This window comes from Artemia franciscana, chromosome 5, assembly GCF_032884065.1.
Source record: "Artemia franciscana chromosome 5, ASM3288406v1, whole genome shotgun sequence".
Taxonomy (NCBI): Eukaryota; Metazoa; Arthropoda; class Branchiopoda; order Anostraca; family Artemiidae; genus Artemia; species Artemia franciscana.
The window spans coordinates 36,062,417-36,074,959 of NC_088867.1; the positions used below are offsets into that span (position 1 = coordinate 36,062,417).

General features: G+C 35.3%; 1 protein-coding gene across 1 annotated transcript in view; it reads right to left on the reverse strand.

The window, feature by feature from the left end:
• Positions 1-466: 466 nt before the first annotated feature.
• The window catches only part of LOC136027338 (cleavage stimulation factor subunit 3-like), a 44,473-nt gene continuing 32,396 nt past the window's right edge, over positions 467-12,543 (reverse strand). The window contains exons 11-13 of the mRNA XM_065704481.1: positions 11,827-12,014; positions 6,510-6,644; positions 467-727 (exon numbers count right to left, since the gene is read on the reverse strand). Of these exons, the coding sequence (XP_065560553.1) occupies positions 513-727; positions 6,510-6,644; positions 11,827-12,014 (538 nt within the window). The 3' untranslated portion in view covers positions 467-512. The remainder of the gene's footprint in view (positions 728-6,509; positions 6,645-11,826; positions 12,015-12,543) is intronic.

Sequence of the window (12,543 nt, forward strand, 5' to 3'; positions counted from 1 at the left end):
ACCCCAGAATGTGACAAGTATCAGATGGGTTCAATATTAATAACTTAGGGTTAAATATTTTTGTTCAATTCCACGTTTAGAGTCATAGATTAAGTTACCATTCAGGTATACAAAAGAGCTGAAAGGAGGGAGGGGAGGATTCCATCCCATTCTATGATGGGTTTCGGTCTCAGAGAATGTTCTAAGTTATGTGAAAAATATATCAAAACAAATTTTCTGCATAGTCTATGGGCTATGTAGGCAAAATATGAATGCAAAGAAAACGAAAATACTATCCATCGCTTTCAACTTCGATGAGAATTAGAAAAATACTCAATTGTGCATAAAATTGTAACAGTCTAGGTTCTTCGGAGAGAATGGGGGACTAGATGCAATAGCTCCCACCCTAAACGCATGCCTGCAAATCGTTCTAAAATGGTGGCATTTTGCTTCAGAAACTAAACTCTTTAAATCCCCCCAAAAAAAATCAATTGCAAAAAGTTTTATTAAGATAATTGAAGCGATTAAAAAAATCAAAGCTTTTTTACTTTCTTTTGTTGTCGAATCCTAAAAATGTCATATGATGGAATTTTGTGACCTTCTTCCTCTTCTTCAGAGTCATTCCTTGTCTTTGCTACTTTCTTCCTCTTAGTTTTCTCTTCTTTTCCATTCTCTTCCACCCAATGAACTGACTTGGCAAGATCAAAAAGCTTTGTCGATACCCCTTCTTCTTCTCTACCAGGTTTATCTGATGAAAAAGAAACTTAAATTATTCTGTAATAAAAGTAATTACTTTAATTTCTAGAAACAAAATATTTAGACAATCTTAAAAATTAGAATCTTTCAAATTACTGTGATGCTGGTTTCGTGTGTCTTGGCTAAATATTTTGGCAAATTCCCGATAAGCACATTTTCATACTTTATCCAGGTGTACAAAATGTTTCTAACCTACCAGTAGCAGAACTCAACAAAATTCTGGAAATTGCTGACACTTTAGAGAACAACTTGTGTTTTGGCAGCTTTTCTTTGAGCAAAAAATATTTTTCTTATGTAAAAATGGTATTTTCAGACAAAATCTGCCAACATATTTAAAACTGCCAAGTTGCATGCTACTTTGCTACAGTACATTTTGCATGCCTGATTTTAACTATTTATACTTGACCATTTTCTTACTTTAGTATGTTCGAAACAGGAGCTGATAACCAGCCCATGTTATGAATTGCATTGCTTAAACACCAAATAATGAAGATTACAGAAAATGGAAAGTAAAACCATAGCTTAAAGAAAGGCATAGCACGGCAAACAGCGTGAAATTAGTTCATTATTTATATTTCTCAATCTCTATGACATGAGGGTGCGTTTCACGGAAATTGTGGTTTCTTCTGTTTTATGTATGGAAAGTACTAAAAAGCTGCACCCAATAAGTTTCGGTCAAATTTATCAGTGTTTAATTGGTCGATTACTTATTATCCTCGATCACTATAATCTAAATATACCTACAGAGAGATAATTTTTGGCTCCACATCGAAATTTTGGCTCCGCATCGAAATGCCTTTATCAACAGGGAAAAGGGTAAAAAAAAAAATATAAGAAGAAAAACACAAAAACTGCAACTAGAAGTAACAACTCGTTGTAACACCAAGCAACACTTTATCAACAAACAAACCGCTACAGAAGAAAAGAACAAACAAAAACAATCAAGACAACCTAGAAATATAGAAGAAGCAAAAGACCAAAAAAATCATCTACAGATCTTTGCCATTTGTTCTTTTTTTCTTGCAGAAATTACAGAAAGAATAACAACAACAAAAAATACAATTTGTACTATTATTTACCTAAAAAACGTGTTTAAAGGTTTTTGTTCTTTCACTTCTGATCATTATTATTATTTAAGAATTAACGACGCTTCTTGACTACTAAGGTCCTTGCGTCGGCCCTGCAGTGCATTCCTGCAGCGTGATTCGATCTCTGGGTCCCGTATTACCAAGCTAAGGTCAAATCCACTGCGCCACCACAGGACTCACTTCTGATCACTTTCCTCTGCTTACCAATTTTAAAATACAGCACAAAGATCCTAAGCCCAATTCCACGCCTGCGCAAGGATTTATAACGTGAAAATTAAATAATGAGAGCCCAGAAACCCTTAAACAAGTACTGGAGAGCCCATCCTGGGATAATGTTATGAATATAGAAGATGTTAATGCAGGATTTGAGGATTTTCATAACATTTTTATGAAAAAGTGTACGAATTGCTGCTCTAAAAAGTGTACCAGGAAGACTGGACGGAAAAACAAGCCCATCAGCCCTTGGATTAGTCATGGACTACTCCAGTGTATTAATAAGAAAGATAAGCTCGGGACTAATCACTTAGATGACCATTGCATAGCGACACTTGAGAAATATACTGAATATAAAAAATGCCTCCAATCAATTTTACGTAAAGCTAAGAGAAATTATTTCATTGGAAAGATAGCTAAAAGTGGGAATGATTCGCGGAAGATGTGGAAGGTTGCAAACTCTTTACTGCGTCCCTGCAGCGCCCCACCTGAGCTTCCTTCGAAGTCTCCTGTAAATGGGGAGACTATATCGGGGCCCGAAAGCGTTGCAAATGCACTGGGATCAATTTTTTGCAGAGGTGGAAAAAAAAGAAGCAAATTCCGTTCAAAACCCCGCGAAGAGTTTTAAAGATTACCTAGGCCCAGCATACACCAAGTCAATGGCTCTCGCTCCTGTCTCTCCATCTGAAATTCTGTTGATTATACGAATCCTAAGAGGAAATTCAGCTTCTGGATTCGACTGAGTACACACTAGGGTGTTAAAAGCAGTTGCTTCGTCTATCATAGAGCCTCTTGCTTACTTGATCAATTTGTCTCTGCAGAAGGGTACTTCCCTGGACCGGCTTAAGAAAGCTAGAGTTGTTCTTTTGCACAAGGAGGTTCTCAAGCTGATCCTGCGAATTATAGACCAATCTTCATTCTTTCTGTTTTTTCAAAGGTTTTTGGAAAACCCATGCAGCAGCAGCTATTCCAGTTTCTGGAGAAAAAAGGGTTCTTAATACTCATAAGTTTGGGTTTAGACCAAGACACTCCAGATGCACTAACGGCTTTGAGTTTGTAGATCAACAAAGTTCTAGATTCTGGCCTTCTACCCGCAAGGGTCCTGACTGATATCAGAAAAGCATTTGATAGTATGTACCACCCTATTCTCCTCGGGAAATTGGAGCACATAGGAATAAGAGGCAAAACTCTGGATTAGTTCAGATCGTATTTGAGGGACCGCAGGATTCATTTGGGAGAATATCCAGGAAATAATGTATTGGTAAATTGTGGTGTTCCCCGAGGGTCAATATTAGGACGACTAGTGTTCCTGATTCATGTTAACGATCTGAGTAGCGTATTAAACCCGACACGCACTATTCTTCGCTGTTGTAAGCTATGTCACGATAAAGCTTCTTTTCAGCCTGTAGATGATGATGAGTTTGTGGCTTTTGCAGATGATATTACACTAGGCTGTTGTGAAAGGGATAAAACAGCACTCATTTCCAAGCTTAGGGCTGTTCTCGAGGAGAAGTATCTCTGGATGGATTCTAACCGTCTTGTGATTAACGTTGATAAATCTTGCGTTTTATTTTTTTTGTCGGGTCGGAAGTGTCCATCAGGAAATATGTGGTATCGAAACATTTAGAGGTTTGACCAGTCGGCCAGAGAAGCGTTTTACAAATACCAGAGAGTCCTGCTTGATGAGAACCTGTCCTTCCTGCAGCACATTCAAGCAGTAGAGCTGAAGATATCCTGGAATCTTGGAATAATAAACAAACTAAAGAACACTTTGCCACAGGAAAAACTAGTCCTGTTATATAAAGCTCTTATCAAACCCCATTTACAGTACTGTGCAATGATCTTGCAATCGACTTTTAAATCTCACTTGCAGAAGCTCAATTCGATTCATAAGCGATCTTTGAAATTAATAGGAAAAAATGAAGAGTATTTGTCAATGGAATCGCTGCGTCATTAGTTATGCATGACCTTTGTGTTCAAGTTTCTAGCTGGTGAACTCCCGTCTGCATTTAAAATATTATTTCGACCAATCTCGGACCAGCATAATGCAAATACCCAATCATGATCAAACCTGCAAATACCCTTCTCCCCAACTGTACGATCGGATTTTGCTCCGAATATAATGTTCCAGAACAGCTGAGAGGTGGGAGCTCCCTCGCGTCATTTAAAAAAAGAGCAAAAAATCATTTATTAGCGTAGGAAAAGAATAGTTAGATAGTGATTAATAAATTATTTTTATATAAAATATTAAATGTAAACAGATAGAAATAAAGTTGTTTTTTTGTTAGTATAATGATAAGGCGGTTTCCTCCTTTGGTAAAGGACAGGAGGATAATTGGTAGTTTTGTTGCATAAATGAGAGGTAAGGTTGTTTTTGAGAGTAGGAGCAGTGACCACGCCGTGTGTTATGTTTAAAAGGTAGCGAAAGGTGGATCTCGGCGTCCAGGAATGGACTGAGTATTGTTGTTATGTGTAATTTGTTTTTGACTTAATAATAATCCTCACTGATTGATCTAAGCTTTCTATTATATAAAAATTTTTGCTCGTTTTTAATATTGTCGTAAACCTTCATCCAGCATCGAAAACCATTATATATTCCATATTCTTTTTAAGCTTTTTCTGGGAAAAGTTTTGAGTAATAACGAGAAACGCCTTCCATTAACCCTTGGACAAAATTTTCTTAAACAAGAAACATTAGTTTTGTGGTAATATTTGTGTTTATCTGGGTCTTCTAACATTCCTCACTACACTTAAATATATTTTCAAAAATTTAAGTTCTATTATAGCAACTGTTAATTAAAAATTAAAGTTCTTTCTGAGTAAAAATCTGAGAAATTATGTAAATGCAAAAGACCTCTATTTTTTCTCAGATATATAAATTTAGAGTCCAGTGCAGATGAATCATTTTGCAGGCATCAATCAATTACTTATATGCTAATGTCAGAATGTATAAATCATGAGAGGTCAATTCAAATGGCTTAGATATGTTCTCGGGATATACACAAAGACGACCTTACTCCTAAAATGGTTTTACTAGATAGTCCACAAGGAAGAGACAAAATGAAAGCCACAGATTAATCAGAAACGAGACAATATGAATGACCTAAAATACTTTTGGGATAGAGTGACCTCTGTAGCTCTAAAAAAGACAAGACAGACTTGCATGAATGACCGCAGGTACATAAACTTCCAGCTTAAGAGTGGATTCTGGAATTATACTTTGAACTTGACAAGAAGAACAACTAATCATTTATACTATTTTTTTTCATTCTACTTAAATAATTTTTTTTATTGAATTTTTTTTTACTTCTTTTCTGTTTCAGTTTTAGGACCAACTTTGGTTTCTTTTCTATCCAACGCCTGACCGAGACTGTTAGACGACTACAAAAAAAACGTGGCATTTACTCTTTTGTGACGAACAGAGAGTAAATAGTTACCATCATCCTATAGTACAAAAATCAAAGTCCCTTGAAAATCCTCCCTCCCTTCCCTTTAAAGAAATTTCTGAAAGTTCTTCAACAGAATCTAACAGCCTTAAGCCAAAACGGAACAGACTAACAAAAATATTTATATTTATTTATAATATTATAATATTTTATAATATTTATAATATTATCCGACTTATATAATATTATATTTTATAATATTTATCCGACGCCGCTTTAATTATAATAAACTGTTTGTACGATGATATAAATTAGCTGGACTTTAGGCTTTAGGAGCCCATTGCATAAATTCAAGTGATTGATTTCAGAGTGGAAGTTCAGAGATTGGAGTTCTTTTTTTTGTGACGAACAGAGAATAAATAATTGCCCTCGTCCCGCGGTACAAAATTTTAAAGTCCCCTGACCCTCCCTCTCCCTCCAAAAAAATCGCGAAAGTTTCAGCATAATTTTACAGCCTTAAACCAAAGCGGAACAGACTTGCAAAAAACATGCATAATATTCGCCACCACTTAACTAAACCGATTGACCGTTTGTTCAATGATATAAAGTAGCTTAGCTTCAGGATTGAGGAACCCATTGCGTAACGTTAAGCGATTGGTTTCGGAGTGGATGTTCAGAGATTGGGTAGGATCCAATGACAAACAGATTGAGAATTATCAATGGAACAAATAAGTTTTTTAGACTGCATTCTGGAATTGTAAACTGTGATATAGAGAAATTAATAAACCCGCAATCCAAGATCCATGAGGCAGCAAAATCTAGAAACTACAATTTTGTTTTCATTTTCATGACCTAGATTGTCAGTAAAATAACAGATTTACACTTGGAATTATGAGTTTAGAGCCTGGTTTGTAAGCGGAATAGGGTATTAGTCGCAATACTCTTGTTTTCATACTGGAAACGAGTTAAAAAAGAATAGAAAACAAATGCAAAGAAATCTACAAGGGCCATGGAGCCTCGTAGGGGTAGAGAGTTATTGTTGTCCATTTATTTTGATGTTAATAAACTGAACTGAACTGATACTCACATTCTTCAGAAATCGTCATATTCATTATGGTGTCCATAAGTTTGTCAACAATAGCAAATGGGCCATGGAATGAATCCGGCGGTGGCAAGAGTAACAAAGTCTGCTGTACTGCAGCCGGGTAAGGAAAAGCACCACCTATACGAAAAAATATTTTTTCAAAGAAAATTTTATCAAAGAAACTAAAATACTGTAAAAAAAGAATAGAAAAAAAATTGATAAATATTGTATCAAAAATACTTTATTAAATCAACAAAGTAAATGACTGGCCTTTAATTTTATGTTAACATTCAGCCGCAAAGACTGAAAACGCAAAAAAAAACATTGTACAATTAAATACAGAAAACACACTTCTTAGTTCATAGGAGCCAAAGTTCCATTCAAATTGCAATTGACTTAATCAACCTAATCAAAGTGCAAACAAAACACTTTATTTTTTCAAATAACTATCCCCAAGTATAAATCCGGTATACTTTTCTAATTGCCTTAGGCTCCTCATTTAGTGATCAATCTTTGATCTTTTCTAAAATCCTCTATGCGTAAACTCTACAGAATGAGGAGTGTACGAAGGAGGTTTTTTCTTCATCTTATTTTTTCTACAAAAGAAGGATGATAGCAGGAACAAAAAATGAGATGAGTTAGATAGATACTCAGGTTACAGCATTTTTTATGTGATTTTCAGACAATCCAAAGTATTATAATCTCTTTATAAAATCCAGCAAAGAATGCCAGTTCTCGGAAACCCAGAATTTTGCGAGGTGCTAAAGTTTTTTTTTTTTTTCACTTCGAGCACAAAAGTAAAACAGTCTAAACAACCAGAAGTCTAAACAACCAAACAAAATTCAAATCTCCAAGAATTCCAGCGTTCTATTTCAAACTTGGTTATATTTTTCACTATTTGACTTATTTTTCCAAAACTAACTCAGAACACAGATCCATACTCACTGTGAAAAATCCCCCCATCTACCTAATACTAATGTAAGTGTTATCATTTACTTAAAACCAGAAACATTTCATCAATAACAGGGAGGCTATTCTTTCCTTAGCATCCATATTGGATTCTTATTCCAAATATATTTTTCCAAATGTTAGAAATTGAATCCCCCTCTCCATATTGATCTGAAAAAAATCGTCGTGAAAATTGGGAATTGACCCAAAACAGTTACTTATTGAGTTATCCCCCCCCCCCACACACAAATGCACTACGCAAGAATAGTTGGAATGCAACATTGCATAAATTTCGTAATAGTCCACATGCGTTCTATATAATAGCCGTCCATTTTGTATATACTTTGAACATGTTTAGGTTCCTATGGGGGATGATGCCAGTCCTTTTATAACAAACTTATTTTTAAGCCAATTAGATAATTTAGATATTAATGTTTCACATATTAATAAATTAGTTTTTAAAATATATAATAAAACGGATGATTTTAATTTTGAAGTAGTTAATTTCCCATTCCTTGAAAACAATATACATTCAAATATCACTTATTCCCAACTATTTAGATATACGAGAATTTTTAGTAATTACATTGATTTTAAAAGTAGAAGTCAAATACTTAGCCATAAATTAATATTTATGGCTAAGTCAATGTACTTAGCCATAAACTTAGCTACTGAAAGCTAAGTTTTTCAATTTGAAAAACTTAGCTTTCAGTATAATGAACTTTTGAATAAATATAGTAAAAGTAATCAGAAATACTGAATGATATTTTGATGTAACTTGTCGGATTTAATTTTCTCTTCCTTATATTTTTTTTTTAATTTAGGGTAAGTTTCGATTCAAGCAGGTATTTTGTTACAGGTGGGTAGGGTGAAATAAGTTCTAGGAATGTTTTGCATGAAATTAAATAGGGATTTTTTGACAGCTGCGTGTTATGCAAATAAGGGAGGTAATTTGGCCAGGGTAGTATTCTTTCAGATTTGTGTAGATATTATTTTGAACCAGTTGTGGATGATTGGTGATGAAGGAAGCTTTGCTAAAAATTGGTGTGTATATTTATAATCTTTGTTATTTTAATTTTTGTACATATTTCTCAGGTGACACTACACAAAGGGATGCGATACATTTTTATGGCAGGCGCGCTCACTTGCTAAGGTCAGGAAATTAAAGCGCCGAAACCCGTATAGGCAAGTGTGATGTGAGGTGATAATTTGGGGAATATTTTTTTTTAGATTTAAGATACTTTTGCTTGGTGTTGTACAACGATTTAAATCTATTAATGTTAAATTTGCTCGATTTTGGACATGATTTTTGGCTATTAAATTAGTTATACTGTTTTGTCTAAAGTGATTGGATGGATGAGTAAGGTCAAGACCTTGTTCAAGTGCTCATTTATCTCAATTACTAAAATATGAAGACAGTTTTTTTTCAAATAATTACCTGTAAAATATTTCTAAAACATTTTTTTTTATTTTTTTCTTATTCTTGCTCTACCAGAATCATTGATATTTAAGCAATTTTCAAAATTTAGGACATAGAGAGATTAGTCATTTCAATAGTGCACCTCCAAAGCACCTTTAACCTTCAGATGAAATTAAATTAAAAGTGAGGTTTATGACAAAAAAGTAAAGAACTAATTCAAACTCAAAACCAGAATAAAATACCTTAAATTAAATTCCAAACCTAACAAGAGCAGAAGTTACTAGGAATGAAGAAATGAAACCAACGGGGAACCTAAATTAAAATGAATAATGAAACCTAGCTTAAATTGAGCAACAATCAAAGACAGCGCAATAGCGCTGCCCAAGTAAAGAAGGATGTTTGCACAATGTATTTTTTTTTTGGTTTGTTTGTCTTAGATCAGGAAATTTCGCATCGAAGGAGTTGTCGTAAGAACTTCAAATAGGGTTTATTCACTTGGAAATTGAAAGGGCTAGTGCCCTTTTCAATATTCAAAAGGGATTGGAGGGCAACTAGCCCCCCTCTCATGCCCACCATTTCTCCAAACACATCCAATCAATTTTTTGAGATAACCATTTCGTTCAACGTAGCTTAAAGGTCCGGAAATTATGTCTTTGGGCACATATACTTTGGGCCCTCGACACAGCCATCAGGGCAAAAGTTGTAAGTTGTGCCCTGGGGGCATATAAGATTTTTTTTTATAGAAAACGTTGTCATAGAAACTTCAAAAAGGGCTCATTCGATTGGAAATTAAGGGGGCTAGCGCCCTTTTCAATGATCGAAAGTAATCAGAAGGTGAATGCCCCCCACACGCCCATCATTTCCCCAAACACTTCCGATAAAATTTAGACATAGCCATTTTATTCAACATAGTTAAAAGGTCTTTAAATTATATTTTGGAAGATGACAACCCCCCTCAAAGGCCTCAGGAAAATGGTTGTAAGTTATGTCCTTGGGGTATGTAAGGTTTTTGTAGAAAGCGTTATCATAGAAACTTCAAAAAGGGCTAATTCGACTGGAAACTGAGGGGATTAGTGCTCTTTGTATTAGTCAAAAGTGATCAGAAGACAAATGCTCTCCCACACCCATCATTTCTCCTAACACTTCCAAGATATTCTGTTCAAAATAGTTCAAAGGTCCGGATGTTATGTCTTTGAGGAGGACAAGTTCCCCTCCCCCAGTCCTCAGGGGATGTAATTTATGCCCTGAGGGCATATAAGGTTTTTATAGAAAGCGTGGTCATATAATGCTTCTTGGGAGAATGCTTTCTTATAGAATGCTTCTTGGGCCTAGTAACTGCTTTACTTTTGTATTAATACTTAGTAATAGCTTTACTTAGTATTAATAAATTGATTGATTGATAAATTTTTGAGGGGGCTCATTGGATTGGTAATTAGAAGCTGTAGTGCCCCTTTTAAGAGTCAAAGTGATCAGAAGGAAGATACCTCCCCCTCTCTTTCAACACGTCGTGTTTTCCCGAAATACATTCAATAAAACCTTTTGAGGCAGCCATTTTATCAAAGATAGTCCAAAGAACACATAATAAGGTTTTTGGGGTTAATAAAACCACCAGAGCCTGGGGGCGAGGTTTGCAAGTTATGCCATTGGGTGTTTAAAGATTTCATGGAAGGGATGGTTGTTTAACTTAAGAAGAGGCTCGTTTGGTTGAAAATTGGAAATTCTAGTTCCTTTTTAAGAGTCAAAAGTGATGGAAAACATTCAGCAGTCCCCCGACAACCCCTCTTTTCATCAAACATATCTGATTGAAATTATGAGCTAGCGATTTTGTTCAAAATAGTCTAAAGAACATATAATAATGCTTCTAGGGTTGGCAAAACCCCCAGCAGCCTGGGGATAGGATTGCAATTTATACCATAATGGCATGCAAGGTTTTTATGGAATGAGCGATCGTAAAAACTTCAGGTGGGGCTCATGTGGTTTGAAATTGGAAGTTATAGAGCCCTTTTTAAAAGTCGAAGTGGTTTGAGAGCAACCAGCCCCCCTCGAAACTCATCTTCTGCCTTAACATCTCCAATCAAAATTTAGAGATAAAAATTCTGTCCATCGTAGTTGAAGGTTCCGGAAATTACATATGTAAGGATGACACCCTCTCCCCCCCCCCGCACCACTCAGGGAAAGGGTTGTTAGTTATGCCCTAGGGACATTTAAGATTTATACAGAAAGGGTGATCGTATAAACTTCGGAGGGGGCTCATTGGATTGGTAATCAGAATTTCTAGCGCCCTTTTTAAGCGTCAAAGTGATGACAGTACAGCTAGCCCCCCCCCCCACACACACACACAAATAACAAACAAGTCGTGTTTTTCCAAGATGCATTAAATAGATATTTTGAGAAAGTTCTTTGATACAAAATAGTCCAAAGATCATTTTATAAGGCTTTTGAGGTTGATACAAACCAACAGAGCCTGAGGGCAAGGGTTGCAAGTTATGCTCCTGGAGCATTTAAGGTTGTTGGCCAACAAAGACGTTCTTTGGCAAGGGGTTCTTCTTACTTTACTTTTAGACTCTTGACTTTTGTTTTTTTTTTTGTTCATCAGGTTGATCAAACAAAATACATAAACTGAAAATTTTTAAATAATAATTGAAAAAAAAATCAGAGACAGAGACAAATTATGTGTTAAAAACTATAACAAAAATGTCGTTTATACAGTGGATGGGCCGGTCAGGTCTTGTTAATTTTTTAATGCGCATATAAAGTGTTTGCCTTTTTGTATTTTTGCATATATCGATGTATACGATGTTAACAGTAGCTTACGATCTTAACATGTCAGGGTGCTAGATGGTGTTGATCTTTTGTGAATAGGTTCACGGCGGCGTTTCCTTTTTGTATAGCTTATAGTCATTATATTTGTACACTTACAAGAAGTTCTATTCATAGCAAAGTAATAATTACCAGGTATTGTTCCATGGTTCGGTTTCCATTCTCTTACAGGCTTAAAAGGCACCAATTGATTCAGATCAGGTTTTGGATAGCCATCGTTAATAATTGCCTTCTTATTCAGTCCCAAGCCCAAGGTGTTCATCCTTCGTACGCCAAATGATATGCTTAGTCCTTTCGAAACTTCCGGGTAACGAATAACCCTGTAACAGCAAGTTATCTAGATTAACAATGATATTGCGGTTCCCTAAATTATAATTACGGTGGTGACTTTCAGAGGAATTGCTAAAGCATAGCTTTAGGTATTCGCTTAGCGCCTGTATATCAAATAATGAACTTTATGAAAATACAGTTTTGTCTCAATGTTTAGGTGTATAACGAACAAAAGGTTAATACGGTTAAGCTACGGTTTACGGAAAGAAGATAAAAGACAGGCCAAATAAATTCTTTTTGACAATCTAGCTGGGTAAAAAAAAAGCATAAGCAACCATCGATAATTAGGACAGGAAGTTTTAACAAAAGATATAAAGTAGCTTGAGGGAGCTTTAACGTGAGGGAGGAAATATCGAGTCTCAGATACAGTGGACTGTAGGTGGAGCTTGCGTAGTTGCACCAGCCTTAGGTAGCCTTTGTAATATAGATCTTTAGCTACAATAACAACTGATATAACAGTAAAATATTATGTTTGCTACAATAATGTTATTTTTGTTACTATGTAATTGAGCTGTAAAA